Consider the following 26,401-nt stretch of genomic DNA (forward strand, 5'->3'; position numbering starts at 1 on the left):
AAACAAGCAAACACTTTTTTAGCAATATAATTCTGCTAGGTTTGAAATCTACAAAGTTGAGGATTTTTGTTTGTTTATTTGTTTGTTTTTGTTTAAAAGGTGATATTTACATAAATGCTCAGGAAGTTGTGGTAATATACAGACAGTGAGAAGACACTTTTAATATCATCTTTGTACCCCAGAAGCTTTGACACTACTTGGTCCTGGCACTGACACAAACTGACCAACGAGATCCCCTAATGCTACAAGAGCAAAATAATTCCTAAAGTTATTCTCCTATTTTCTGTGTTAATTTACACATTCTATATTATTGTTTGTAGTATAATCAAAGGCCACAAGACAGACAGAAGTCTGATGTTCTTTCCTTCATGTATCAAACTGTGCTTATCTCAGTCTCTCAGTCTTCTTGCTGTTTTTCTTCCTATTTTCTCCCCAGTCCTGCTGGGAGTGAGGAGTGAGCAAGTGGCTTTGTCTACTTAACTGCTGTCCAGGATCAACCTACTGCAAAACCTAGATAGATACAAGCTTTCATATTAAACTATACATAAAATACAACATATATGAGAATTGTTGCATAATGCATGCAATTCTCATATATGTTGTATTTTATGTATAGTTTAATATGAAAGCTTGTATCTAAAATGCACAAACAGTATATTCTTAGAGGCTGCAGTGATGTAAGGATGTGACTCACATCATTATACCAGAATGAAAATCTTCTCTAAAACAAGGTTAGTTTCCAAAAGAAAAAGAAAAAAAAAAAAAGTATTGTGAAGATGTAGCAGCTTTCTGAAGAACAAAACCTAAATTTCTTAAAGGAATGGTGAGTTTAAAGAAATTCTCAAACAACAGAAAAATCATTGCTGGCCAAAAGTTAGCAGAGATCACAGCACTTTAAAAAGTTGATAGAACAACACCACCACAAGTAGCTCGCAGTTAAGAGGACAAAGCAAAATGAATGGATAAAGTAGCAAAGAGATGAAGGTTTGTGCTGCTTCAGCAACCAAAACAAGCAACAGCAAGTTTCTTCAGTGTAAGTACAGTTATGTGGTCCACTTCCTCTCTAAAACTGACTTTGAAAGTACTCTGAATACTAATGCAGGCATGATGAAAGAAAATCAAACCTGCTCTATAGCGATTTCTTTTAAATATACACATACATTATTTAAGTTTCCTCATATACATTCTTCAGTTAAACAAGTATATACCTCCTAGCCACCTAGCCACTTATTTATTTGTTTATTGATTGATTGGGAAAGGGACAACAGTGTAGATGAGAAATAAAGACAAGACAGACCACTGCAGCAGATTTGTCTGGGCAAGGGCTATAACAAGTATCATTCCAACCCCTGGGAATCAGTTAGCCTCAGGAGGTTCAATTAATTCTTATAATCCCCGGAGATCACATGTGATTTCAGAAAGTCTAGCAGATGCCCTGAAAGCAATGAAATTGTGTACAGAACATACAGACTAGTCTCATCTTCCATTCCAAAAATGGATATTTAAGCTACATGATTCAGCTCTTAGATCTATCTGTGTAGGTTTGAAGGAATTAAGATAGACTTTGTCTATCTTTTCTATCAAGAGAAAAATAAACAAACATTGACAAGATGTGGAATGTTTTAAAACCCAAACAAACAAACAAGAAAAACCACACTCAAAGGAGTGTTATAGTGACAAGATTCTTTAAAACTTAACAGAACTTTAGAGTTTCAAAGGCTAATTCAATAAAGAGCTGAAATGGATAAACATCTACCAGACCTGACTGAAATATATGGTTTAAAAGGAACAGTCCTACAATCTTATGTTGATCAGCCCTGACAATACTCACAACTTCTGAGAGACAGTGAAAGATGAAAGCACACATAGCCTGGAAGAAAAGTCTCTTGCCTGATGACCCCTAAGAGCTCCATTTTAAATAAAGATTGAGAAATTGCACTATATACATACAGAATAATGTAATACTGCAGCTGCATCCTCAACAAAATTTTTTCCTTTCATTAACTCAAGTATGTCTGAACACACATGATTGTAATTAAGGATCTAACAGACAATATCTGAAAGATTAACTGAAGTCGTTTAAAATACCACCAGCCTCTTCTATTTTTGGAGCAAAAGCTATTTCCAGTCTGCAGTCCAACAAGTCCAGCATTCTAGCACAATCCTGTCTTCTTTGTGGCTCTGAGCTATAAATGATAGATGGCGAGCCAGAAAATGTGAATTCAGTAGTATCCCAAAAACAATTACAGCAAGAAAATCTGGAAAAGAGTGGACAGATTTGTACAGTATTTTTTTTTCTGAGTTAAATCCAACATGGGTTTCCTGACTACAATCTTGAGTCAAGCAAACTGAGAAGGGCCTTAATATTTCACTCCCTGAACACAAAACTCAACTACCTAGCATTTAGAACTGTAGGACCAAAAAAATCGCTCAAAATGCAAAAACGAAGAATATTAAGGTACTATGACAGAAATGAAAAACTGTGCTGGCTAAAATCTTGCCATTTCATCATATTGCAAATATGATTGGAATTTGTCAGTGTGATGGTTAAAGTTGCTTATGCCAAAGTTGCGTTATTTCTGCTTGTCATTTGGGGAACAGAAGAGAGAACATCTCAGCTGCTAACTTTTAAATACTGTATTTATTCACATTTATTCAAAATATCCTTGCTACCAATCTCATTCTATGTCTCTTACCTAAGAACCATTCCGTGTTGATTCAAACACAAGCAACTATTTTCAAGTTGAAAATTGAAAATATTGTTTTGACTTAATACTCTTAAATAGTCCTAGATGTCAAAAAGGCCAAAGCCAGGTTGGATGATGCCATGGGCAACCTGATCTAGTGGGCTGGCATCCTTGCCTGCGGTGGAGGAGTTGGAAAAAGGTGATCTTTTAGGTCCCTTCCAATTCAAACCATTCAGTGATGCCATGAAAACCACAGGAAAAAAGATTCAAATATATCAATTTGACACTTATGAGAAAAGTAAATTGACTACATGGCACTATTTCACAAAATGTAATACAATTATCTATAAATAAATAGAAAAACAGCTTTTAATTTTAGATTGTTTTCAAAACAAACCATATTTTAAACAATGATGGAATGGACTTATTCTGGACAATTACAATGGAGTTTGCATTTAAGTAGAGAGAGAAATAGTGCTTAATCTTTTTAATTACTAATATTACTACTTAGGAGAATACTTCCAAAGACAAGCCCTTTGTAATCCAAAATTTTGATCTGTATAACTATTCAGCTTTTTCTCTTTCCCTTTTCTAACCCTCTCTTGATAAGCAATTACTTATTACTCTTTCATTTATGCCTATAATCTTGCATTAAACTCTGCACTTTTTTGTAGGATTTTTCGTAACGTGACTTAGTGTGGAATGAAGCCTCTTCTGTTACATCACATGGGCACTTCATTGATAAACCATACCAGCAATACTGGTAGAGAATGAGTTGAAATGTGTATCATCAGTGTGGAATGACAGGCAGAATATTTCTGTCAAACTATATTGGTTTCTAAAATTGTATTTATGAGAAATAAGAATAATTTAAAGTCCTATTTATGTCAGCATTTAAATCCCACCTCATTCACATGATTCTTTTTTCCTGCCATATATTCTTTGTTTTCAACAGAAATTACTTCTAACTTACACAGGTGCTATCAAAACAAACATCATTTCTTTAAAATGTCATATATTACATTTATTTACACTGTGGGAAAAAAAAAAAAAAAAAGTGTTGCTGACTGAGATTGGAGCTTTGCACATATTGTAAGAGATGGCTAGGATCTCAGAGAACTTATTACCTGAAAAGTCAGGACTGATAAAGACATCAGAGTTCTACCAGCCAGGGCAAACAAAAAATATTCAGGGCAGATCAAGAAGGACCAAGGTGAAGCAACCTTCCAAAGGTCACATTGAGGGTCAGTGACCAAGATGTGAAAAACACCAAGATTTTCCCAATACTTAGCTCGACGTCTGAACTTATGCTGTCTTTCTGTGCAGACAAAAACAAAGCGTAAGGACTCTAAAGCAAATGCCCCGTGTAAGACCACTGCACTGCTGAAACAAACATATTTGAAGCCTAATTTAAGAGGCCAGCTCGAGCACTTCCTATACTCTGTAAGAAATTCCTCGTGTCAGTTGGCAGCTTATAAACTGTGTTTTCTTAAAATACTGTCGCTGCTTTTTACGATTCCCTCCCCCTAGAGCTATTCCCATTTCTCTGGTAACCCTTTCAGTGTGCGTTTTGGGGAACTCCCTCAATTCTCACCTTTCTAAATTCCTGAAGACTTCACAAGGCTTTGCCTGTGGATGCCTTCTGTTCATTCTACTTCAGCTTTCTCTCACAGTAACCTGATCAACATTCATCAAACAATCATTTCTGTATGAACTGTTAAATCAATCATTACTGGAGACCTTTCTCCTCCTTTTCAAGTTCTCCTATTTTTCCTGTCATTTTCTCAGTAAGTTTTCCTATCAGTTCAAGTTCAGAGTACTGCACCTATCTATCTACCACATTTTTCAGTTACAAAAATTGTTTCTATCTCTCAGATCCTGAACTCACCATTACCTTTACAATAGGCTTCCTTCAGTATCTCAAGATTGCACACAGAGCTGAATATCAGATTTTAGAAAGTAGTCTCTCCAAGTCATTTAAAGGAGCTATAGGTAGATCTATATCCTTCCAGGGATTGCACTGCAGAGGTCTCCAAGTAGCTCCCAGCTGAGCCTGCTGGAGCCTCCTTCTCTCCAAAATTTAAAAGAATTTCTTTTTTTTCCCTGAGGTAGAATAGCAAGGCATACACAGGTTGCTGAAAATAGCCCCCTGTTCTGTTTTGGTCTTTTGGGTCTGGTTGCATGGTGACTAGTATTAGTGGGTCATGGTCTGTGAGAATGCTTTGCAACCACCATAATAAGAACAAAACTAGCGCTAATATCAGTAAGATTATCCATGTGAATCAGACACGCACCTACACTTTGCATGAGACATACATGCATAGTTACACTGGTTGCAGCATTTAACAAATTTTTCTAAGCCAGAAAAACAGAAGAGTATATAAGAATATACTGTGCAAAATATTTTAAGCCATATCTGTTATCATCCTTCTCTACTACAGCTGTAGAAAACAAAGGAAAATTGTATCCTTTTAAAGCTAAGAAGTAAAGTAAAAAGAAGAGGACAGAAAACCTTTCTAAAATCTTTCTATTTATTCTTCATTTTTAGTAATCAAGTTTTTTATCTATTAAGACATCCACATTATATTCTGTTCCTGGCAAACTGTATGCATCACTTCCCATATGCCTTCTGTAAACTACAAGAGTTCAGCCATTTACTTCATTCATTAAAATTCACAGTGCCTATTATTCTGTTTACAGTCTAAAAGATATTCACTGTCACTATTCAGGCCTCTGATTCAATTTGCCTAAATCCCAGATGCAGAGTAATCCTGATGGAGATTAGCTTAATTTATCACCAATTTCTTTGCAGAACCAAGAAAGGTTGGTATTTCATAATAAAAGCTGTGGTTCTCTCTTTTTTTTTTTTTTTTCTTTTTTTTTCCCCCTAAAGCAGTATGCATAGTGAAAAAGAAGTGCCTGCTCTTTTAAGGTTGAGATTTTTCAGTTTTGCTTTGCACGTCAAGACACTTTCTCTTAAAAGTGTGTATTCTGCAGATAAGAAGACTAGTTCTCATCAAACTAGAATGCTTTCCTAAAACCATATATTATGCTGATTTTGCCTGGTCACAGATTGGCAGACGCATTGTTTACTCCAGACAATATGAAATAATCACCCTGGGTATACTTTTCTAGGTAAAGCATTGACAGTTTGAAGAGTAATAAATGAATTATACTTACTTTTTCACTGCTAAAGGTTCCCAGTGCGGAACATTTTCTAGCAACTTGAAGTCATGCAAAAGGTGTCCATTTTCAAAGCAAAACTGACAGTGTTGATTTATGACAGTGATATTGTCCGCTGTCATTTGCAAAATGTCCCACTGACACATCTGCGGAAACCTTTGGTCAGACAACACTTCTAACTTGGCAGGTTTCATGTACAGTTGCATAAACTATTCAAAATAAACCAATTTTCATCTGCACAGAGAATTGTAGTTCTATTCTAACTAAAATTTAGTCAATTTCTTCCAATTATAAAATTTTACAGTTACCTATTATGCTTAGCATTTTTGAATAAAAAAACAAAACATCAAGGCTCAAATAGCATCCCGTGTCTGATCTAGGTAGCCCTATAAAAACCACTATTGCACACCCTGTGACCACTTTAGAGCAATAATACTGCAAGGAAATTGAAACCACAGATTTTGAAAATACAGCCCCCGGTGGAAATGTCCTGAGAAGAATATTTCTTACTGTTGCACTGTAACTAGGGAACTCTGAGAGCCCGCTGCAAGGACTAACTTCTGTCAAAAGAACTGACTTTGTAGTTGGAGGTACAGTCAGAAGCAGTGTACTTGTACTGCTCTCTTGTTGGAAAGAAACTGATCAAAAAGCCACAGAACATCTTCCAAATATTTGAACATCCCAATGAAAAATACGTATCATCTCTATCTCTTTTCTTCCTTCCTTTCTCTTTCTGAGATAAAGAACAAATAGGATACCATCTACACATGGCCACTCGGTAAAGAACATGTTTCCTGGCCATGCTCTCTCCCAACACACAACAGTTGAGGAGAAAATGATGATGACTGTAGGTAATAGGAATTTGCCAAATGGCAGGATTTTTTAACAAGAAAGCAGCGAGTCATTAATTTGGTCCATTATTTGTAACAGGATTCTAGTTTCACATGACATTTTCAATTAGAAGTACAACTGAAAAAGGCAGCCTCAACATCTCTATTGTCACGTAAAGCTGTCACATAAAGCTGTCCCTGTTCTGCCCCATGCGGGGTGCACTAAAGCTGCTGCTCTGAGTTTTCAAAAGGTTAACTTAAATTGGTGCCTTTTCCTGAGAAAGCTCACAGTTAACCCGTGCAGCGCTCGTGATATCTCAAAGGAGGGCATTTCACTGGGGCAGAAATAAGCAGTAAGAGTCATCCACAGGTGTAACTTTTTAACACAAGCGTTAACGGTTGACTATTGCAGTTAACTAATATGCTGTAGTTAACTGTATATTAAATCATATCCCAAAGCAGCAGTGAGAAAATATGCCATGGAAAAATAGATGCCAAAATAAAGGTAAACTGCAGAAAGGTTAAGGGAGATTAACATAGACTGAGATATAAGGTAAGCTGACTGCACCAAGCAGAGGTAGAAGGCAGCCTTGGACACGTATGTGGCTGTAAAGGAGAAATGCTCCTAGCTTAAGGCCGGCTCTGAGTAGCAGAAATGAGGGCAGATGTCTTAGGAGAGTGAGAATAAGATCTCCAAGTAGATCCACTAAGCTTGCCAAGTAAACTGCTGTGGGTCTTGATTTTGGCAGTCAATTTTATCAGATGGTTATATTGGAGACTTATCAAGAACAATGCCAGCACAGACCAGATGTGAACTGTGATTCTGTGGGTATCCTCAATGGAGGGCACACACCTCCCAAATCACAGAGGCATTAAGGAAGTGAGAAACACACTAAGCTGACTTCAAAGCATTTGGCTGCCATCAGCTATTTATTACAGCAGTACTTGAATATAGGCGCCTTATCAGAATTTTGGAACATCTTCCTCAAGGTCAGAGAAGTTCTGAGATGCTCATGCAGATGTCATCAATGCATGATATTGTTTTTTTTTTCTTCTTCTTCTTTTTTTTTTTTTTTAATAAAGGGGTTTTGATAATGTACAGTTGAGTAGGACACACAATGTCACTGATTCTTACTGAGCCTTGCTCTTTCAGGAAGAATCTCTGGCAGCCAATATGTAGTAAAATTATAAATGAGTTTAAAAAAAGAAAAGAAAAGAAAAAAAAAAAGACAACAAAAACAAAACACAATAATGAAGGAAAACAATTAGGGATTGATTTTGGACTGTTTCAAACTGTATCCTATATTCACCCAGCCAAGCAGTCTAATGACAGATTTTTAACTTTGTCCAACGGCTGTTTTCTGTGTGTGTAGTTGCAGGCACTACAAACACAACAAAGAACATTTTGCTCTGATTGCTGTGCTGCACATAGCTTGCAAGATCCACCTGAGGATCCCCTACTGCAGTACACGATATAGAAAATATTGAACAATGGTATACTGTAGAAACTGAATGGTACAAAGAGAATTTATGGTGCTGGTAGATGCCGGACAGGATGAAAAGATGTGGCTTTACAAAAAGAATCTAAAATCCTCTCAGGGTGACTAGCAGCTTTTTATAGGTGGTTTGTATTCTTCTGTAATAAAAGTACGTTTCGTTAGGCCTAGCCTACATTATACTTACAGCCTTACCTTCAGTATTATTTATCTTAAATGCCACCGATAAATTTTATCAGGATTTGATATCTAACTGTGAAAATGTTTTATAATCAAGCTTAGCTCTCATCTTCACAGAACTCTAGAAACATCTAAGTTTTATGAATTACTTTTCAATTCAACTGCTCAGGCAATTTTTAATCTATTTAACATATTATTGACATTGCATAGCGTAAATTTTTTATCCAAACATCTCCGAGTGCTAGGTCAGATATCTTAAAGAACAGTATATTAAAATGAACAGTAATGTTTATCAACTGACTTGCATTTCCTTCAAGGAAAGAAAGCAGGTTTATCCAATGTAAATTATTTCACATGAAACCACTCTAAGAAGTATAACTATGCCTCTATGGTTTAATACTTTAATAATTGAATTTCATATCAGATTTTCATTATTTTAGCCAGAAATGAGGTCAGACTAACTGACCTAAAAATGTCTATCCTGACTGCATTTTCTGAATGTTGACTCTATATTAACATTTTTAAATTACTCCAATGCTCATGTCAGTTTTTAGAGTACATATTTATTTTGAATTCTTATTCAAAATGAGGATTAGCAAGAAAAAAATTCCTTAAAAAGCCCCGTAACAGTGTTAAGACATAACATTTCTCAGTTTAAAGTACTTCTTCTCCCTAAAATTGTTTATAATTCTCCACTGATCATAGTCAGTGGAGACTTGTTATGTTAGATTTGGGCATGTTTCATCATCTTCATTTAACATCAGCCTAGTACCTTTCAGGTACAGAACAGAAATACAAGATTTCTGTCTTTACACTGTTGCAGAGTTGCTCTGTCTAATACTAGGTCAGCCTGTAATATCAGTCTTAATTACTAGCATGTTTTCAAATCCTGCCCTTCACACCTTGGCATGGCTAACCATCTTGATCATCTCCAGTCTCTTCTCCATCCCCTATTGCTTCTCAATATTTTCAGTTTATTTCACCTATAATCCATTTCCCAATACCTCTATACTGCCTTTTTATTTCTAAGTATTAGGTTATGTTTTATAACATACAGAAACACTTACAAGAAACTATCCACTAATTGTGGAACTGCATTTTTTGTTTGCTTAACAAGCTGTTACAGCCCACAGTTCTTCACACTTTCTCTTATCCTAATCTTTCCTCATAACAACTTGGGAGAGTGTGCTACTCCGAACAACAGCAAATAGGTACATCACCTATTTCAAGTGCCCTGTTTGTTCTCAGTGAATGTAATTTAGGACAAAACACCTCATATCCATAGCATGCTCCAACAAAAATACGTCAAAGAATTACTTAGAACATATTTGTTACAGCAACTTACGTTGGCAATTTCATCTTACACAATTTTTAGAAAACATTATTAGATTTTACAATCTAGCAATTTTGGTTACGTGCTGAAGTTCCTGAACTGGGATCCCAACGCAGTACTTTATTGTATATTACAGATATCTGATTAATTCATCAAATATTCTAATTTGAACAAGCAGTGTTTAACAAACTCCTACCAGAAATATGTCCCTCAGGTTTTGTGACTTTGCACATTGATCCAAATGCATTCAAGATTCTGCCATTCTGAGTTATCAGTAACTCCAAAACCAAGTGTCCTTTAATTCAAAATCACAGCACTCTCCCCTGCTCTCCATCCCAACTTCCAAATACCTCCTTTTCACATTCTAATAGTTAAAGCCTTCCTAAATGGTAAATTAGCATAACAAGACAAATATATGCAGGAAATGTTTGCAATAAAATTATGTGTTATCATCCCACTATGTTTGTTTTGGCTGTTACAACATCTAACCTCTCTTCATATACCAAGTTTACTTATTTACTTTTCTTGTGCAGAAAAGTAAATTTCAGTAAAGAAAACCCTTTATTTTCTCTTTGCTAGACAAGTCAGATTGCTTGTTATAGCCTACATGAGATGTAAAAAAAATAAACAACTAAAAAAAAATTAGATCTTATGTCTATTAGGTTTCTGGTAAATATCACCTGCTTATGAATTTTCCTCTACCGTTAGAATTAGATTCAGCCTTCCATAATACTAAAGCCTTTAGCATCACCTCACTTACACACCTAACTGTTAATGAGGGCTGCTCTGAAAGTAATGCCTCCTGTTTTATTACGTTGGCCCACAACGTCAGAGGTGGATGTTGGTGTTACGGCAGTAGAGGTTGAACCTTCCCACCAACATTCCATAACATGCCATGTGTAAGATGGCAGCAGAAGGGCAGTCTGACACCATGGCATCTGACGTGGAAGTGTGCCTAAACCAACGCTGTAGAATTGAATTTGTCCATAAGGAAAAAAGCAGACAGTGACATTCACTGATGCTTGCTGAATGTTTATGGAGAGCAAACAACAGTGGATTTGAGCACAGAGTGGCGGTGGGTGGTGTGTTTTGTCAGTGGTGACAGCAGCAGTGGGTCACCTCCACTGGTGCAGTATTTTATGAGTCTGGTAAAAATGCATAGCTAATGATGGTGGTGATCTTGACAAACAGTGCTTTGTAGCTGAGAATTTTCTGTATGAAATGGTGTTATTATGCTATTGTATCTGTTACAATTTCCATGGAAATAAACAGAAAGACATTATTTTCACACCTGTGTACATTCAGTCTTTTTATCGTGCATGCACAAGCTGGCAGAATGCAGTGCTCTCCTCTGCATTTTGTGTAATATAAGTATTCATAGTTCTTGAAAGAATTTGATCCTTTTGGCAAAAGAAAATGCTTCTTGATTCTCCTTTTATGGGTCACATAGCTACAGTCCACTTTAGTTTTGCCTCGAGAATGATCCCTGCAGAATGGATTTGAAGAATCTGGCTCACAGTTGTATTTAAATTTGATGCCCCGAGGTACTGCAAATATCTCCTGCCTGTGCTTCCTAATGTATATTAGCCACTCCTGCTTCACATATCAGAGTCATTTCCTTCTTCAGAATAAAATTAAAAACAGGAGATCCAAAACATGCTACAGCGGTTGCTACTTGAATTTTTCCATAACTAACTGCTATAAACAGAAAGAACCACACTCTCTTCTCTGAAGTTTCATTAGCAATGTTGAAATGACTTGTTGTATGTAAAAAAAACAACTGTACAATATTATGAAACAAAGTAAAGCGAGCAAAAGTAACCAAATCCAAGTGAGTACTGAGACTACTTACGGACTCAGAAAAATAAAGTCAGGCTTGAAAAATGAAGAGGATACCAGATAAAGGTAAAAGGGTCATACAGATAAGTTAGATAGGTTCAAAGAGGAACAGTTTAAATTTGATTTAATTTGATCTCTATGCAGAAAAAATTATTTGAGGTATTGAGACTAGAGGGAGAACCAGACGTTAAGATAGGGGAAAACTGACAGCAGCCTGGAAGGAGAGAGCAGAAATGAGACCAACCAGACTTCAAAAGAAGAGCTGGTGTAGCAAGAAGCACTGCTACTTCTTACTGTGCCATCTTGATTTTCCTATGGGGGTACATGGAGTAGTAAGAGGCATTTAAGGATGTCTTACTTGAAGTATTACAACATTCCACTGAAATACCAAGTTTTTCAACTATACATTTTATAGTGGTACACTGTGAATAAAATTTGATTTCAAAGACCATTTTTTCCATAAATATTTTGCACCTAACTAAACAAAGCTGTCTACTAAGGAACTCTCTGTTCATCAATATTTCACTTATACACAGCATTTTTATTTTCAAAAAATCTTTCTGCAGAGTGACGGTAGTCAGAAAATATGTCATTTGAAATATGAATGCACATATATTCTTTTATCCAAGAGAAAACATACATATTTAGCTTTAGTAGCTAAGGATTATTATGTATAAAGAAACTACATATTGATATTTTGTGCGTGTACAGTATGATCATATAAATGCTAATAAATACTTATGGTTATTAAAAGAGCTTCAGTCATTCATCAAAGAATGAAGCATCATAGTTGCTGATATGTAATTCATGTCATTACTGCTACTTCTACATACTCATTTGCTAATTTTTGTTAAACTTTTTCATTATAGCAGTATGTAAAGTATTACAAACAATTATTTCCTTTTTCAATAACTGCTACTGCATTTTATTCAATGAAGTCACTCCAAAATTTACATTAGCCCCAGAGATGAGAGAACCTTGGTTCTGGTGTGAATAATATAGGGTGTTTTATTAAAACAACAAATAAACATTAGGTTTATTTATGCTTTCCCAAACTTAGCCACAATCAACCACGTAGGTATGGAAAGAAAACTCATTTCTTTCTCCTCTAATAGAACTCTGTATTAGAAGAAAGCACTTTCCCCATAAAAAAGAGAGTTTGAAAAGCGTATCTTGTGGGAAATAAGGTAATTCACACTAATCAACATACATAGAATCATAGAATCATAGAATCATAGAATCATAGAATCACCAAGGTTGGAAAAGACCTAAAAGATCATCCAGTCCAACCGTTCACCTATTACCAATAGCTCCCACTAAAGTATGTCCCTCAACACCACATCCAGTCTTGCCTTGAATGATGTAATTATGTAATTTCATGTGTTGGTGAAATCTTTTCTGCAGAGTCATTTACTATACAACTATGCACTTTTTTTTGAGGAAAAACAAAAAAGTACACCGGCAGCTATATGCAAAAATATGAATGATGTTATTCTGTAGAGGTCTAGGGGAGAGACCTACAGCCTTCTTTCCTTCCCATTCAGACCAGTTCATAGCTAGCACCCAGCCAGTGCAAGAGCTTCAAAGACTGTTCTAGATCACATAATGCAGCGCAGATACGTTTTTAGCCTTTTTATTTTCACCCAAGACTAGCTTTACTTATTTGAACACTTGAAAGAAAATAAAAATTCAAACCTTCACAAACGTCATGAACTCGTCTATTTTGTCATTGGCGAGCAGTAGCTTCTTTTGAACAGCCTCCAAAGCCTGCCCACTCTGTTTAGCCAATCCGTGTAGTTGTTGAGATGCTGCAGTCTCTATTTCAGTCATAGCATATTCGGTCTCAATCACTTTGCTCTCTAGATTGGACAGCTTGAGAACCTGGAATACATCACAGGGCACTGCAGTGACATGATAAAAAGCTGACAGGCAGGTATGGTAGCTCACAATCAAACAAACAAAATGGTAAATAGCACAGAACGTGTAAAAGATATTTTCACAGGGAAAAGTAACTTCATTTGCAGCCACTGAGACCACTTTTCAGCACCTAAATTTCAGTAAGCGAATGAAAATAGTGTGAAACACATCACTGTGATTCTTTTTTTTCCCTTTATATATTTAAAAAGTCTAAAATGATGACCTTGCAACTTTTCATTTGAAAGTGAGGTACGAAAAAGTTTTATAGTAAACTCAACAGAAAGATAATATACCTTTTTCTCCAGCTCATCTTTAGCCTTATGATACATCTGCTCATACTGAGACTTCTCGTTTATAGCTACTTTGAGTCTTTGTTTCAGTGAGTCAATGGAAGTTTTTTTGTTTGAACAGTCTTCAGACTGTGACTTTACCTGAAATATAAGTGAAAGTCAATTTAATTATTAAGATAGAAAATATAAAAATAAAAAGCAGGCCTATTCATACTGCAACATACCTCCCTGCTTTACATAAATTATTTTATTAAAGCATTTTCTTCTGAAATTACATAGTCCATTATTGCTGACCACCTAGCAGAGATTAGTTTCCATACTCATTCCTGTTATACAAAGCCTTGTATTAAATGTAAAGAAAACTCTTCATTTGCAGGGCTGCAATGTCATAGTGAACGTAAAAGTGAACAATCCACAGCTTTCACTCATTTCTTCAATTAATCAGAGGTAAACTACATCAATCAAAACTGAGCTGGGGAAATAGTAACTGTCAACAAGCTAATAGTCTCCACAGCATCTTAGATAATTATTATAATTTTGCCATACAATGCAAACACTGATTCTGTGTAAAATGCAAGAGGCCAATGCTCCTAGAATATCATTCATGTTCCACTGACAGTATTAATCACATAGTTGTCCAGGCAGTATTGAGTAACAGGGAATTTCTTTGATCTTCTGGTGAAGTTAATGTAAAATTTATGAAGCTGATTTTCCATATGGAATAACCAAAGTAATGTATGGAATTTGATTCTCTGGAATCTGAAACTTGCAGCATTTATAATACTCAGAAACAGGATTAAAGTACATCCTTCCTTTCTAAATCACTTTTCAAAAAACAAAACCAGGTATTTCTCTCATTTCACACTTTAACTCCCTTGCTTACTTATGCTTTCACTCTTTGGCTGAACGTTTCTTAATAGCACTTCATCTTTGGCAAGGAGGGTAAGAGAGTAGCTCTCTCTAGAGCTGAAAGCACTTAATGACTACAAGCAGAGGTAGTGTCTATAGTATGCAGCAAGCACCTGCATTCTATGATAAAAAAAAAAAAAAAGGCAAACTAGTAAATTGTTTATTTCTCTTTTGAGGTCATACGCCAGATAAACGCACAGACAACCAGGAATTTCAGGGATTAAAGACTAAAGTGCAACATATTGCTTGGATAATATGAAAAGATATCAAGATATATACAAGTTCTCATACCTTCAGTGAAATTGTCCCAGAATTTTGCTGGAGAAATAATCTAGTATAGAAATTAAGCTTCACCTCTACAGATAGAATTACTGTAAGTGTTAAAAACTAGTAAGTGTGAGTCATTCATAATACTCCAGTACAATACAAATTAACATATTAAACCATTTAAATAGTGCATTCAGGATGTGTCAGGTAAAATCTTCCTTGCTTCAGGTCTACTGTTTTTAAAGAACTTAGACTGTATAAAACAAAATTGTGCCACTTACAGCATGCCTTTGCAACTCAGTGTACTGAATACATCAAATTTTAGTTACCTTTTGTGATCAGACATCAAATTGTGCTGAATCTGTCCAAACTATCACCATATTCTGATTTCATACAAATTAAAGTGGAGGAAGTTATATGGTTAAATTAACTATATGATGCATGCTTGAAGCAATATATTGATTTTGTATGTACAGAAGATTAAAATAACTTCTTCAAATACATTAGCTCTTGGTTTTCTTAAAACTGTAGCTAGCAAGAAAGAAATACCTTTCTCTCAAGACTTTCTAGTGTTTCCTTACACGCTTTCTCATTCTCTTGGTTTGCTTTTAGACGAGACCTTAAGTCTTCTATCAAATGTCTTTTCATAGTAAGGTCCCTCTCCAACCGAGAAATCCTAAAAGGGAAGAAGTCACACTGCATGTTACTGTTAGAAAATACTATTGATACACAACTGTTTTAAACAACTTAAAAAAAAGAAATGCAGTAGACAAACTATCATTCCATAGTTTTCAATTTTTTTTTTTGAATAAAAGTCGATTCAAATCTTGCAGCTTACCTCTCTCTTAACCATAAAGACACAGCAATAGACAGATTTTTAAATATGTAATTTATTTTGTGATTTGTTTTTTGATGTGGTTTATACTCTAACTTGCATTATCTCAACTGATTATAATACTTTCTAAGATATTAGTAAAAAAAAAGAAAGTTAATTAAAATTTGACATTTGAAGGAGATATTTTTCAAAAATTATTTTGTACAAAATTCATTTATTTTGTATAAAATTCTTTTTAAAAGAAAGTGAAAGGGGGAATTTTCCTTTACCCAACTCAGCAATAAACAGAAATACAAGAAAAAAAGCTTTATTATCTGAAAAAGATTGAAATAAAACCAGTGTTTTTTTCAGAAATTTCTCAACTAAAGAAACACTCATGTACTCCAAGATGATCGCTGTTTAATGAGAAAATCATGTCTCTGCAGTTGTCACACACATTCAGTATAAACATAAGCAACACCCAAGCATCGGAAATCTAGACATCTGGATTTCTTTTTATGAAAGCAAAAATGACAATCTATTCAGGAATAAAATATTGTTGATACCAAGTTAGTATCATATTAAAATTTAGGAAACTATTAAATCTTAAAATTTCTACAATCTATTTCACATTTATGCTAATGTTGTTTTGGTGATTAATTCTTAAAGTTTATGAAAAAATGGTATCTATTGGTGTGAGGGGAGCACAAGCACTGGTAACTCTATTTTAAAGTTGAGCTTAAACACTGGCAGAAGACATCAGTTTTATTTGGAAACCAAAAATACACCACACATGATTCAACCATTTTAAAAGTACTCTATATTTGAAATGAAAAAAAATCAGATATGTAAACTGCATCCTTTCTACAAATAAAAAAAATTACAATGATTAGAGGAGTTAAACTTTGCAACAGGCAAGAAATTCACAGATACACTAATAGGTTACATTTATAAAGCAATATAATTGAAGAACTGTATTACATCAGTCCAAGTAAGTGGGCAGAATAAAAATCTCAGATGCATACTTCAAACCAACACGTGTGAATTTCAAAACGAGTGGTAAACCTTAATCAATTCAAATAGAAAGAAATACAACTGTCCTTTTGAACTTTTATGAATGTAAGACTGGATAGTTAATCTTCTTTAAGCATCTGAACCTTGACATGTCTCCTAGCCCCTAGGCAAAGAATTACAGTATTTGAAAGACGGTACTTAACAGTGCTGAGGAATTCATTTAGACTTACATCAAGGATAACAAAAAAACAAGTCCACTCTAGGGCCTGAGTTCTGATTTAAGGCATTCTTATTGCAATACAGAGATGCTTATCACATAACAGTTTAAACAACATGCAATTTTATCATGTACTTCTTGAATTTCTTAAAACAAAACAAACCACAAAATCACAAACACAAATCTGTAACAGCCCGCAAGATCGTAAGAGAATCCAACGCTCAGTTCCTGCCGTACCGACTGCACAGCGGCCGCTGGGTGGCACCAAACACAATGGATAAAAAAGTTAACATACTTAGCTTGGAGTTCCCGAACCCGGTCTTCTTTTTCCTGGACTTCATTTTTCAGTGACTTAATGGTCGCTGATTGCTTAGTGATTTCAGTGTTTGAATTCTGTGTTGGAGAACATTAGCACAGAAATAAATCAGATTCAGTGCCATCTCAGTCAGCAGCAAATCTGTTTGAAATAATGGGCTGTGTAAACTTCTACGTACTACAGACTGTATTAAACGCTAATTGGAATTGGTTACATTGTACAAAAGGAGTATTTTTACTTTCTAGAAACGCTTAAACAAAAACACTTTCACTGGAAAATATTCTCAAAGCCATTATTCTTCCAGTGATTAATAGATATTCATCAGAATACCTGCAAGCTGAGTGCAATAACAGGACCATATTTTCTCTTGCATAACAAAGAGTTATAAAGGTAACAGGAGAGAAAACAAAGAAATTCTGGTCTTTATTTGAACCATACTCCTACATGGTTCTACTGCACAAGAGCCTAAAGAGAACTGTTTCCAACAATCCCTTTCATCCTGTGCATTTGGGAGAGCCAAAAAATCCTACACCAGCAGTTGTCACCTTTGCATGCCTTTTAAGGCAAAGCAACAGACGAAACACTTCTAGTCAGCCATACTAACAAAAATCCTGTCTTTCTGTCATGAAAAAGTACAGCCTCAGTGTTTACGCATACGCAGTGCTAAAAAGGAACTCTGCAGTGCTTGCCTATATAGTAGGAAGTAAAAAACCAAACCAAACCAAACCAAACCAACAACAACAACAAAAAAAACAAAAATCCCCGCAACTCCTCCATGGAAACACACAGATAATCTACCTAAGATTCCAAGATTTAAATACAGTATCATTAAATTGCTTTGCAGGAAGAAAAAAAAACAAAAAGAACAACAACAAAAAAAGAAATTTAACTGAAGTAGCCATCTTAGCAATCTGAGCATACGCTCTGAATGCCACTGCTGAAAATGGCAGCTCAGACATAATGCATGTCAAGATTTCAGAACTCCAAGAGGTGTTGCCAAGAGATACATATCTGTGAAGTGTTTGCATAAAATGTATGCATGCCTTTTTGCGGGTTCAGCCAATGTGCTAAAGCGCTCTACTCATTGTGTATAAACAGTAAGTGAGCAGATCAGACATATGTTATAAACAAAGATTCTCGAGGAGAATTTCTCTGCGCAGTGCAGGCTGTAACACCTATTAACATTAATGGGAACATTGTACCTAACTCTGTACACCGCCAGTGGAATATATATTCTTGTGTGCACAGTTAGAAGTAAAATATTGTTCTTAATAACTTCTCTAGTCTGTTTGCTATTATTATAATGTGAGGTATTACAGAAAATTGTTAAAACGATAAAAGATAATGGAATATCCTTGAGACCTGTTTGTTGGGGTTGAACTTCACTAGCATGAAGCACAGCATCCAGTTACATATTTTGTACACCAGATAGATACACACTTGAGTACTTCCGTGGGGCCCTGCACAGGCTTAGAGGCAGACGTTTGCTTACAGCATTTTGCTTCCAAACTCATCACCCCCACCTAAAACACTCCTTATTGGCAAAGTAACAAGGAATCAATACATACAACATAAACACCTCATAGTTAGCTCTGAGAAAAGAATTAACAAAATCAGGTAACTTGAGATTTTGAGCAGCAGCAAAAACATTTGCAGCTTGCACCTTAAGACATTCAGAGGAGTAACTCTGTGCCTCTTTTAACTGTGGTTAATCTGGAACAACATCTGACAACTCCTGCAAACTCCTTTTGCTAAAAAAAGCTTTTAAAACTTTTTTTTTTTTTTTTTTTTTTTTCAAATGAACAGGTCAAAATAAGGCTAACAATTTCAGTAACCTAATATAAGTAGTTTGTGATGCCCTCACAGTCAAAATACTCATCCAATTCTACCACCAGTGAAGACACAGAATCATAAAATCATAGTATCCCGAGTTGGAAGGACCCACAGGGGTCATCGAGTCCAACTATCTGACACTCTACTAACCTGCAACTGGGATCAAAGATTATGTTTATTTTAAATGTGGTTTTATTTGGTTATTTACTCGTTTTTTTTACATTTAGAATCCAAGACATCTTTAAGACAGAATTAAAGGTTATGTTAATATATTTTTTTTTTACATTGGATTTGTATAAGGGTGTTAAGACACTCTGTTGTACATACACTTCCTCCACTGAGAAGAGAGAAGGAAGTACTATGATCCAGGCATACAAAATATTGAAAAAGCTCTCAAATGCATCAGTAAAGTCTAGAATCTTCTTTCATTCAATAAACAGTCATTGGAGATTGAAAAAAGAAATAATCAATTCATCAGTATTTCCCAACTAGACAATCTACAAAAAACTCAAATATAAAAAGAACAATCTCTCTGAAGATAGAGTAGTGACCAATATGTAACGTTACACCAATACACTACTGTTACATGAGCTGCACATTCAGCTAAAATTCATTTCTCCACTTTCACAGATAGCTGTTGCCCAGCTCCTTCTTAAAGAAAGCAAAGCAATCACCACAATTCTTATTAAAGTTATTCTACTGCACTTTTCAACAAGATACGTTTAATTGTACAAAAACTCAATAACCTCCCCCAGCCCCCACTTGGCTCATCTGGTTGCAAAAATTATATTAATTATACGTACCAGTTCTTCAGGTTATGACTACATTTCTATTTAACATCAAAGGTTATTTGAAGCTTAAGTTGCTAATCCTTGGCATATCACATATAGATGATATGCATATATGTGTGTGTGTGTACATATATACATGCATTTATCTGCTTGACCCAGTTATTAAATACTGTTCATGTGAACTGTACTCAGCACTGAATAATCTGTTCTGTCACCTTTAGTTTGCACTGCAGCTGTTTCATCTCTAAATCAATGTTCTTTGAAGGAGCTGGTGTGACTTCACTCTTGCCAGCAGTTTGAGACAGATGTTCTCTCAACTTCAATTTTCCTTGTAAATCTTCCTTTTCCTGTTGCCATTTGGCCAGGTTAGAGGTCAACACCTGCTTTACAAACAGAAGGAACAATCACAATTGCATCCTAAAAATAGTTCTGCTGGATCTTATCAGATGTTCTGTGGTTTAGAATTCAAGAAGAATGAAACAGAATATGTTGTCTATTATTATACTGCATTGTTGTGGGTTGAAGTCTCTAGTCCATGTAAAAATGAAGTCTGGCAGGAGATAGAAGTAAAAATAACATCAAAAACATTTTTTTTAAAGACAAGCTGATTCAACTTTGACTGTTGCAATCTTTACCATCGCAGGCAAATATTTTCATTTTAATTAAAAATTTTCATTTTAATTAAAAAAAACAACTGTAATGGTAGTTACTGTTGAAACCTATTGTCTCTCTGGAACTTCGAAATTATTTCTATACTGATAAAGAAGTACCAAGATTTCTCAAGCATCAAGATGTATTAAATAAAGGTGGTTAAATGTCAAATCTGTTTAATGGTGACCACTGTACGCTCGCTTGAATTTCTGTATTGATAACTAACTGCTATAAAACATACACTCTTCTCTTGGCTTTTGTTTTGATATTTGTAGGGCTTGTAGAGGTTAAAGCAAAGTGGACCAGCTGCACTAAATATCTTCTGGTTGGCTGGTCTTTACTCATGTTGTGTTTGTTATTTCTTCCCTTTCACATATATGCACCATAGCCAGAGAACCACATATTCCATAACCTTGACTCTAGGGCTGAGGTACTTAAGTGGTAAAAGCCAAGCTGGAGCAGGACAGGATAACAGATGTTAGTTGTTTATTCCACTGGGTAGGTCTTACCACCCTATACTGCAGCCAAAATGCTTCTCATTTAGCAACATAAATGCTAAGTCCAATTAGCAGACGAGGCTTGTTAGGGATTTAGTTCAAATAAATAACATGCAAACTAACTCTCAGTCTTGTTGCACTTGATTGACAACTGACAAGACATTTAATCTTTGTAACAATGTATTTCATAGCACTCCTAATAGAGGCAATCTTTTAAATAAAATATATATATATATTTTAATTCAAATGATAATGAATATTATCCTATGAAAAGTGGAAAATAAATAATCTTCATGCTAGTGCTTAACTTTCACAAATCCATAGTCAGGAGCAGAGGCCTAATGACTCTCTGCTCCTGAAGCTGTATCTTTTTAATGGAAAGAAGATTGTAACGTCATAATTTAACATAAGGAACAATAATACATAATAGTATTGGAAGTATCTCAAAAGAGAAAAAAAATTGTGTGGTAAGAAACTGGAGAAGATAGTACAGTTAGAAATGACTAGGTGTGTGCACATACTTTCTATGTGTGTTATATATCCACTCTTCCACACCAGCCTTATTAGAATCCCACCTATATCCAAATAAAAGCAACAGTACTTACAGACACGTTTATTTTCATTATAAATGACTTCAGAAATTGTGTGTATTTTACATTAGCTTAAAAATTATCACCAACACAAGGAAATGCATTATAAATTGAAATTCTGATGATATTTTACACCCAAGTACGTTTATTAAAGCCAATAGGTAGTCTACATGTGTATCTGAGGTAAGCACTGTTCTTAGGAAAAGGGTTAATTTTTCTGTCTGCCATCATTACTGACAGAGACATAAAGAGAGTTCATGTATACAGTAATTGGTTGTTCCATTATCTACTATTCTTACAATTAGTACAATATAGTTTAAAAAATGCAAAATGAAGACTTCTTTAAAAAGCAAAACAAGTAACAGTACAGAAAGATACAGTACAGAATAGTATATGAATTAGGTTAATTTGTTAGTATTGTCAATATTTCTACATGCAGAATTTCATGATTCAGTGTTTCTATAATAAATTATTCATAAAAAGAAAAGCAAAAAAAAAACCCCAAACTACCATAGCTAGATCAATATCTGATTAAAATTAGAGATTCCCCTATATCTGTCCAAGATAGAGAGCGACTTATAGAAGTTTCTTAGGACATTTAAGACTACTGCTGCCAGCAAAATGCATCAGGTCTAAAATGTTATGATTGCAGTGGCCACATTGCCAAAAATGGCAGCAAACAAATAGGAAAAGAAAGGCGCATAACTGGACAGGTGCCAGAGAAGACACTGCTGTGTTGGCTGTATAATTTACTGAAGTGAGGAAGTAGAAAATATATGTCATATGTACATGTATACAAATATTAAATGTGAAAATCAAATCTAGTGGAGTAAAGCCAAAGTAGTATGCACAGGACAAACCCCATTAATTTGCAAAACCAGACAAAGACAGGCAGTAACTGCAGTCTGATCAAGGCTTTCAGTCTTTTTTAGACACATTAGATATTCGTGTGTGTGTGTTACCACACACACAAATCCTGAGTGACAGAGAAAAAAGGATTTGCTCCAAGGGAAGAGGTCACTAGGACGAAAGGTAGAATCTTAAACACCAGCTAGACCAGATGTTTGTAAAGGAAGGCTACCGCTGTTCCTCCAAGATGTAGCGGCCTTTGTCTGCTGCACCTCCTCCAGAGTGTTTTGGCTTAACAGATGTTTATAGATTCAATATTTTATTAACACCCATCTATCTTAATCTCCTTGCTCCTGGTATACCCATGGAAGTCTGTTCTGCTATACACAAAGGGATAAGAGATGAAATCTTAGTTTCTGTGCAGGAAATACAAAATTCCCAATGATTCAGCAACATGTTTTACCATACTCAGAAACACAAATACAGGCAAGATTCAGAGAATTCATGTAGGAAGCTCCTGGAAAAGCCTTCCACTCCCCCATATCGCAACTAGTCAGTGAGGAGTTTCAACAACAGTAGACTCACTCTCCTATGCAACTAGACTATATTTGACATTTCTGCCAGTGGTGACTGCCACTGCATTGGCACTGCTGCAAATGAAATCACAGGTTAATACAGTATTATCAGATTAACAGAATATATTTCTGTGCAAGATACACAGAACTGCAGAACAGGATGTTAATCAGGCATTCTTGAAATCCTCATCCAGCAACGACAACCTTATACTACTCATTTCGTAATCCAACTATAACCAGTATAAACATCACTAGATGTGCTAAGATCACAGTAATTTTCTCATCCTAGAACCCTGGCTCACAAACACAGTGCAATATGTGTAAGGATATTTCTCTAAAAGACTTGAATACATTGACTTCCTTTTTCTTTTCTCTAAAAAAACTTGCAACAGTAGGCCATAAAATACAATTGCTATTCTGCAGAGCTCCTACAACAAGTTCCATTTTAAAATCCAACACTGCTTTTAAAACAAGAACATTCTTATCGCACAGTTTTAGATCAATCATGAAAAACATGTAAGACAAGCAGTACTTGTTGAAAACACAAACCATGAAAGACTTTTTCAAAACATACTTGCAGGTATTGAAGTACTTAACAATACGCAAGGCAAAATTTATAGTCAGTCCCACTAATCTTGACCCTGTTTCATTTTCTTGAATCAAAACCTAATTCTGCCTGATGAGTCACAGAAAACAGAGCTAAAATAAATTAAAATGGCATGCAGCTATTTGAAAATATGAAAATATAGGTACAAATTCTAGACTAGAAAGCCAACGGTGCTTCATACTTAACATGATGATACACAGAAAAGGCTAATAACTCCAAATTGCTAGTGAAAGTTTTCTTCATATGCATGCTGATTACTTAGCATTCCAGACATGCATAGAAAATATGAAACAGAAGACTTTGCTGTTTTAATACTCTATTCCTAAATGGAAACAAACATCCAAAAACGCAAGAAAAAAGTTTTAAAATGTAAATGTTATTTGCCACTTATTTTTCTGAAGTTTTAGTAAAATATACTGCATCACTCAGTTATTAATTTTATTTCAGCCAAATGTAGTTTTCAGCATCTGACTATGTTTCACAAAATGTCAAGTAAATGAAGGTAATATAGAGGACTTTTTGTCAGTGCTTTAGGTAGTTGTTAGACTTCAGTAGCCTTTAGAGACCATTAAGTACCCTTTGGCTAATTGGCCAATGGTAGATTAATCCTCTTTTTATTCTAGCAGCACTATTTTAACACCCTTTGCACTCTGTCAGTGTAGTATCTGAATGACAAAATAATATTGTGCATGAATAATAAGCAGAAAAGTTAAATTAACATTTCATGTTTCACATGTCATACCTTTGTGTCAGCGGAAAAAAACCCTCTTTTAAAGCCACTGACATTCAACTTCTTTAAACAATCTCATGTTGACATCTTATTGAGGTGAATCTTCCTAATTACTGCTAATTGCCTATCAAGAAAAAAAAACCTTCCTTGAAGTGCAATTGTCTAGTATAGATGAACATAGCTCCAGTGTGCATAGTAAAGACAGGCATGGCACTTGAGGTGTGCTACATTATTATGAGGTCATACTAAATATGGTTTGCAATGAACAAAGCAGCTTTTAAGAATGTTTAAGGCACTGAAAATGTCAATCTCTCATGAAGTGTTTAAATTAGTTCCCAGCAGAGAAATACAGATATCAGCATGCAGATAAGAGGCATATTTCTCTTCTCAGGTATTTTAGTAAAGGAAAAAGTTGTCCTCTTGATAATGTCACTGTAACACAAGCAGGGTTCAACAGATCGATGAAAGTAAAGTGGCCATTTCACGTATGCCAAATATAAACTCACCTATTCTTGGGATTACAGGTGTTTTCACCACCAAATGAAAACCCTTATCAAAGACTGAATCTCTTTGCAATCATGCGCTAGTACTGACAAATCTCTGTGATTCTAAAAAGCTATTAGCTGTACAAAATGTCATAAACAAATGGTTTACTTGTAATGTTAAAGCAGGTATTTTGTACCCAAATGGTATATATAAAAATTAAAAAAAATATTCTACAACTTTAAAAAACTTAGTATTACCACATTTGATCTGCTTAAGACATTTTATGAAACGACAAAAATAATAATAATTGGAGCTAGTGCAGATAGGTTCATTTTATTTTCTTTGTTTCTTTTTGTGAATGACAGATCAAGACCAAAGCACATACATTTATTCCAGAGAAACATACAGACACATTCGTATAAGCAGATAAGAGTAATACGATCATCTGCTTTAATAAACAACAGAGAGTCCTGAGTAGCAACTCAATTTTAGCCTGCGTTCTCTATCAGTTTCATTTTACATCTCCCTGTGAGTAACTACTGCTGTATCCTATACCTAATTTTTATATTTATTAAGAACTCCATCTTGCTTTCAGGTTAAAGCAGATGCAGTACTCTTCTCTCCTTCCAAATATAATAACTTCTAGCTATGTATGCAATACTACTTACGGACATTTTTTCATTTTGATCAATTTTATGATCCTAACTATATAATTTTTAATGTTGAAATGTGACGTTGCACACTGGTAGAATATGTTACAATTGCACAGGACCTTGCCTAAAGTCTTTAACTGTTCCACATAATGAATTACATAACTTAAAAAATATATAGCTGTTCCTTATAAAGAAAAATATTTGTAATTGAAGTATTTTCTAAACCATATTCTATAATCTAAGTTTACCTTACTAGAACTACTTCTATGTAGATACAACATCGCATATTAAATTTTTGGTCAGCTGTGTTCCAAATCTAAATATAACATCAAATACTTCACCACACTTTGTCCTATTTAAAAGCATTTCAACGGTAGAGTAAGTAGTGAAGCTGTGGCTGAAGGAGAAAAACAGGTGTTTCAGGTGCCCATCATTACTAGTTAAGCAAATACAAGTTGACGTGGATATTCCAACAATTAGGTACTGGTATTTACAACCCAAGATTTCCATTTGATGCATAAATGCTGCTGCAAAATTTCCACACCTTTGTAGTGACTAGAAAATAAGACATGGAATCCATGCAAACTTTTATACTTAGGACCAGGTTTTACTGCAAGATATTTTGGAGGGTTACAGAGTATTTATCTGATTTTCACCAAACATGACAGTTGGGGCAAACTCATAAAGCTAGAAATTTGAATTTTTCATCTAGGGTCAGGGATAGTGCTTGCCATATTCCCCCTGCTTAATCTTAATACAAGCACTGCAAATGAACTACTTGCATGAGAGCCAGTCAGGGAATTTCACAATCCCTACAACTCATTACGAATTTAACAGCAGCAATACT

General features: G+C 35.0%; 1 protein-coding gene across 6 annotated transcripts in view; it reads right to left on the bottom strand.

Annotated features, from left to right (window-relative positions):
• Positions 1-26,401, bottom strand: part of CNTLN (centlein) — a 185,966-nt gene that overhangs the window by 14,114 nt on the left and 145,451 nt on the right. For all 6 annotated transcript variants that reach the window (XM_090130664.1, XM_090130661.1, XM_090130662.1 and 3 more), the window contains 5 exons: positions 20,132-20,296; positions 17,272-17,369; positions 15,481-15,607; positions 13,759-13,896; positions 13,244-13,429 (listed from right to left, as the gene is read on the bottom strand). In XM_090130664.1, coding sequence (XP_089986790.1) covers positions 13,244-13,429; positions 13,759-13,896; positions 15,481-15,607; positions 17,272-17,369; positions 20,132-20,296 — 714 coding nt within the window. The remainder of the gene's footprint in view (positions 1-13,243; positions 13,430-13,758; positions 13,897-15,480; positions 15,608-17,271; positions 17,370-20,131; positions 20,297-26,401) is intronic.

Source organism: Phasianus colchicus, chromosome Z (genome assembly GCF_987193195.1).
Source record: "Phasianus colchicus chromosome Z, bPhaCol1.hap1.1, whole genome shotgun sequence".
Classification (NCBI taxonomy): domain Eukaryota; kingdom Metazoa; phylum Chordata; class Aves; order Galliformes; family Phasianidae; genus Phasianus; species Phasianus colchicus.